At 50.0% G+C, this 5,000-nt stretch overlaps 2 protein-coding genes across 2 annotated transcripts in view; both read left to right on the top strand.

Moving 5' to 3' along the window:
* The first annotated feature begins 481 nt into the window (after window positions 1-481).
* LOC115327829 lies at window positions 482-2,311 on the top strand. The gene has a single exon (XM_029988893.3). The coding sequence runs from the start codon at window positions 552-554 to the stop codon at window positions 2,262-2,264; it is 1,713 nt and encodes a 570-aa protein (XP_029844753.3). The 5' UTR covers window positions 482-551; the 3' UTR covers window positions 2,265-2,311.
* Window positions 2,312-3,418: 1,107 nt separating this feature from the next.
* Window positions 3,419-5,000, top strand: part of LOC121836011 — a 2,113-nt gene continuing 531 nt past the window's right edge. Inside the window, exon 1 of the mRNA XM_042290617.1 lies at window positions 3,419-5,000. This exon is cut by the window's right edge and continues 531 nt beyond it. Within this exon, the coding sequence (XP_042146551.1) occupies window positions 4,068-5,000 (933 nt within the window). The 5' untranslated portion in view covers window positions 3,419-4,067.

Below are 5,000 nucleotides of genomic sequence, written 5' to 3'. Positions count from 1 at the left end.
TTGGGTTAGGTTAGGTTAGGTTAGGTTAGGTTGGGTTGGGTTGGGTTGGGTTAGGTTAGGTTGGGTTGGGTTGGGTTAGGTTGGGTTAGGTTAGGTTAGGTTAGGTTAGGTTAGGTTAGGTTGGGTTAGGTTGGGTTGGGTTGGGTTGGGTTGGGTTAGGTTAGGTTGGGTTGGGTTGGGTTGGGTTAGGTTGGGTTCGGTTAGGTTGGGTTGGGTTGGGTTGGGTTAGGTTAGGTTAGGTTAGGTTGGGTTGGGTTGGGTTGGGTTAGGTTAGGTTAGGTTACAACTGCTACGACAATGTGGCAGCTTGGGTTAGGTTAGGTTAGGTTAGGTTAGGTTAGGTTGGGTTGGGTTGGGTTGGGTTAGGTTAGGTTAGGTTGGGTTGGGTTAGGTTGGGTTGGGTTAGGTTAGGTTAGGTTGGGTTAGGTTAGGTTAGCTTAGGTTGGGTTAGGTTGGGTTAGGTTAGGTTAGGTTAGGAAATAGTCGCGTTATTAGGGGGACTGCTTTGTCGTTGTTGATGTATCATGGACCGTGTGATGATTTAAACAGGCATGCGCTTTCTCTTTCCAGGCCACCGCTACCTGGGACCCGGGAATCCTCTAAACAACGGAGAGCCCGTGGACGAGGACGACTCTATTGCCCGGGAGCACGACAGGAGGTACTCGGACGCAAAGACCGACCAGGACGTGTTTGCAGCCGACAAGGACGCCATCCGCGACTTTGTGGGCGACTGGGCCGACAGAGGATCTTTCCACTCGTTAGTCGGTGCTGCGGGACTCGGTCTCAAGAATTTGGTGGAAGAAAAGGTACTCGGTCGTTCCCTCTATGGACGAAGTGGAGCAATGTCCGGACGGAAACGTGGTCACAGTGAATGCAGCGGGAGCTCACCAGAATTTAAAAAGCTCTACGGTAGCAGCGTCGAAAATTTCATCAACCAGGCCCTCTACTCCGGAGAGCGAGCCAGGGCTGATAGCACCACCGGTAACGAGGAAGAAGAGCAGTCGCAAGCCTTGCGGAACGAAGGAGGAGCCGGCGTTGGAAGTAACGCTGCGAATGACGGAGTCGTCGTACAGCAGATTTTGCGCATCCCCCGAGACAAAGGAATGGTTCGGGTGCATCGTGACAGTAAACTACTTACCACCTGGGGCTATGTCACAGTGCTAACCGAGATTACCTATGCGCACAGCTACAAGTACAAGGGCTACCAGACCTCGATGAGCAGACTACCCGTCGAATATCTGTACCTCTACATGACTCCGGCGCATTTCAATATGCTATCCGACAACACCAAGGCCATCAAGTGCAGTGCCAAAATTACACCGCACGGCATTCGCACTCCATGGAAGACTGGGAGCAGCGTCGTACAACCCGTCAATTCGGACATGATGGTATACGGCGTGAGCGCAGTGGGCCTTAACCTATCTCTGGACACTGGCATGTGCGTTCCCGGTCCCGGTGGCGCAGACAATGCCATGTATACATCCAACCCCACAGAGTTTAAAGACGCGGACCACAGACACCTCATTGAAAAGTATTGGGGCATGAGCATGGACGAAAACCTGATCATGACAAAGTCGGAAAAGATACCAACGTGTATGGGTGTTCCACGCCACAACAAGTGCTACGACTTTATTCACTGTGCCAACTTTGCTCCTCGCACCAACAAGTTTGTCAACGTGTATCCCTTCAAGAGCCACATTGGAACACCCATCATCAACTACGAGTACGAGTTTGAAAACGCTTGGATCAAGACTTGTCCACCGTATTGCGGCAACAGCAGGACCTATGTTGCAGCACCGGTCGACAGCCTGACCAAGACGGCCTCTAGCCTGGACAACGACAAGGAGAACCCTCCAGGTGTTTCCTCGGCAACCAAACTCTCCCTAAACACGGAAGTTACACGGTACACCAATCCAATCGAACGTGAATGGGGCCGCCAGGGACTCGGACCTCATCCCAACTTGCACGCTGCTCAACCTAGTGTGGGTTTCGGCATCATGGCCGTATCTAAAAAGAATCTGGACCAACCGGGATCGGGGGACAAGTTTCAAGAAGTTGCTGCCTTTTTCCAGGTCGACACTGAAATTGTGCTGCACACGGATATCGTCACGATTAATCCCATGGATACTTGCTACCCGGCAAAGGAGCAACACTATGAAAAGACCAACTTTGGCATGTACGTGCCGTACAACCGGCAGACGCACCTGGGCCAATACACATACCTTCCCAAGACATCATCCCACCTCGTTCCTTTTGAACCGTAAATTTTTATTGCGTTCTCGAGTTGTTGAATAAAACCGTATACTCTACTCAATTCAATGCTCGTCTCATTTTCTACTCGCTCCAAAAATTGGTCTTCGGTCTCGTCTTCTTCTTGTACTAAATTCAGATGATTGTAATTTCCGTTCATGACCTCACATGCAATGCCTCCGCTTGTTCCGATAGCATGCAATTGAGCCGGTTTTCTTGTTCCATTAAAATTTCATTTTCAAAATCCTCCATCAGGTGGCAGTCAAAACTGCGTCTTTGAGTGCCACGGCTCGCTCCAACGCCCTCTCTCTTGAATCCAACTCCCTCTCTGCCACGGACGCCTCGGGCGTGTCGTCGTCGATGTAGATCTGCATAAAAAGATATATATATACTTTTTTAATAACACCGACAACAGCTCCGACACAACAAACGATAACTAGGGAGCCGCTAGGCCTAGCATGTCCAGACTTGCACCGTTACGTAGAGCTGGATTTTAGCTTTCGATTGATACCACTCTCGCCAACCTAGGCTTAAAAGAAAATAATTATGCCAAGTTTATCTACTTTTCATATAGGCAGTCTGGCAACCCGTGCACTTTGGCGCCAAATTCAAACGTTTGAAAAATTGCATCTCGCTTCCTATTGGTCGCAGCGAAACCAGACTTGAATTGCGGGATAGTACTCGCCGAGACCTTTCGTTTGATAGGTCACACGCCTGGGTAGGGCCACACCCGAAAATTTGCAAAACTGCCAAAATTTGGACCGGGCCGAACCTGGTCGACATTGGTATCGTTGGAAAGGGCTCAAAGAGACGAATCGAACGGTACCCAACACGACTGGGTAGGACCAAATTTAGGTGCCCAAATTTGGGTCCAAAGAGTTGGCCCGGGCCAAATCCAAAAACAAACTATACCACCAAGCAGCATTCTTTGAGCTCTCTTCAATGATACCACACTCGGGCCATTTGGACAAAGTCAAATTTTTGGCCCCCCGGGCCACACTCACTGGATTTTCGGCGGTTCCTTCCATCTGGCTATCTCCTGCAGGGGGGGAGCCTCTTGTTATGGTCCTTGTCGTCGGTGTAGTCGTCCCAAGTACCGTGCGGTCTTATATACCCGAGCTGGTTGCAAAGACAAAGTTAGTCAAGGTTAAAAAGCAGACAGAATTAATCAATGTCAAGTAAATTCCTGGAAAAGCTGGTTAAAAAGCAGACAGAATTAATCAATGTCAAGTAAATTCCAAGAAAAGGTGGTTAAAAGCTTCCTCCTAGCAACAGACGACCTTCGGAAAAACCCTGGAGGTCACATGATCAGTGAGTATATAAGAAGCCCCACTATACGAGCGAAATCAGTCTGCACGGCTCGGGTGGACCTACAAGCAGACCGACAACCAGGTAAGCCAGCCATCTTACTATGCCCTGTTTGAATTTTTCTCCTTTCTGTGCCTAGATGTACTACACTAGGCAAGCTTTGAATCTTGTACGGGCGCAGACATAAGGCGGGAAATTCAAACTTTCCTTTTGCCACTTGCAGAAATTTAAACGCCGTTTCTTGTTTAGGACGCAATGGAGCGAGATTCGCCCGAGCCAAAACGTCAAAAGGTGGATCATCATGACCAGGTACCTCTACATATTCTGCTAGAATATATGTTTGATGGTCCACATGTCTATAGGGACAGCATGGACGAACTCGTCGAGAAGGTGACTCAGGACTTGCCACTCAGTATGTCCAACCATTGGATTTCTCTGCGTACCTTGCTAGAGCGCTGGACCAAATACCAGGAGACGATATATCCCAATCAGGAGCAGCACGAACGGGAATGGATGAAGATTACCAATCCCCTCCGGTTCCAGCCAGATGGGCAGAGGAGTTACGACGGGTTCCGAAGAGACGAAGAATTGTGCACGATGTTATTCCCGTTGGAAGTCTTGGAGAAGCTGAGAGCCTGTATCAAACGCTCACGCGAAGCTTTGAGGACCCCCGGTCAGGATTCGCATTCACAGCCGTCTCTTTTCACCTCGACGGATGCCGAAAACCCCACGTGCACGTGGTCCACGACTGCGCATGGTCGAACGGATCGTGCCGATGCGTTGCCTTCTATGGGATCCACCGTCGACCAAATCGCGCTTCGATTTGGACTAGTAATGCCACCGGGTGGGACTACTGGCGTCTCGTCGTGTATCTTGCTACAAACCCCCGTCGGCTCAAGCACTTTGCGGTGGCAGGAGCCGATTGGCGCGAATACCTTGGAGCTGCGCCTGTGGAACACGGAGGACATACTGGATGTGGAAGCTCACGAACAGTGGAAACATTACTTGGAGCATTTCCGAGTACAAGTGCCTGTGAAGACTGCTCCAGAAATACAGGAGGCGATCAAGACGCTGTGTCGCTACGCCCAGGAACGAGTACTGCAGGTCAAACCAGAAGACGTCAAAACGCACATACTGAAGAATCGCTGTACCGAGTCATCATCCAAAATCCGGTTTCGCCGCTAAACAGTATAATCCGAACGCCGGTATGGCTAGACAGTCCAGACTTGCGCTTTATACGACTAGACGATAAACGCTTGCAACGCGCGATTCAGGTACTTAACGAGCAGCTGTGCAACTGGACTACTCTAGATTACATTCAGCTCTATTCCACAACTAACCCACTTTTTGACGCGCCTCACGGCAACATTAGTGCTTATTACATGGACGTGACCGCATCGTACGACGCCATGGTACGTTTGCTCGAGTATCAACTCGGAGAG

Source organism: Ixodes scapularis, unplaced genomic scaffold (genome assembly GCF_016920785.2).
Source record: "Ixodes scapularis isolate PalLabHiFi unplaced genomic scaffold, ASM1692078v2 PGA_scaffold1__304_contigs__length_218370807, whole genome shotgun sequence".
In the NCBI taxonomy this organism is placed as follows: Eukaryota; Metazoa; Arthropoda; class Arachnida; order Ixodida; family Ixodidae; genus Ixodes; species Ixodes scapularis.
Note: the sequence above shows the minus strand (reverse complement) of the source record. Positions and strands in the feature narration are given on the sequence as shown.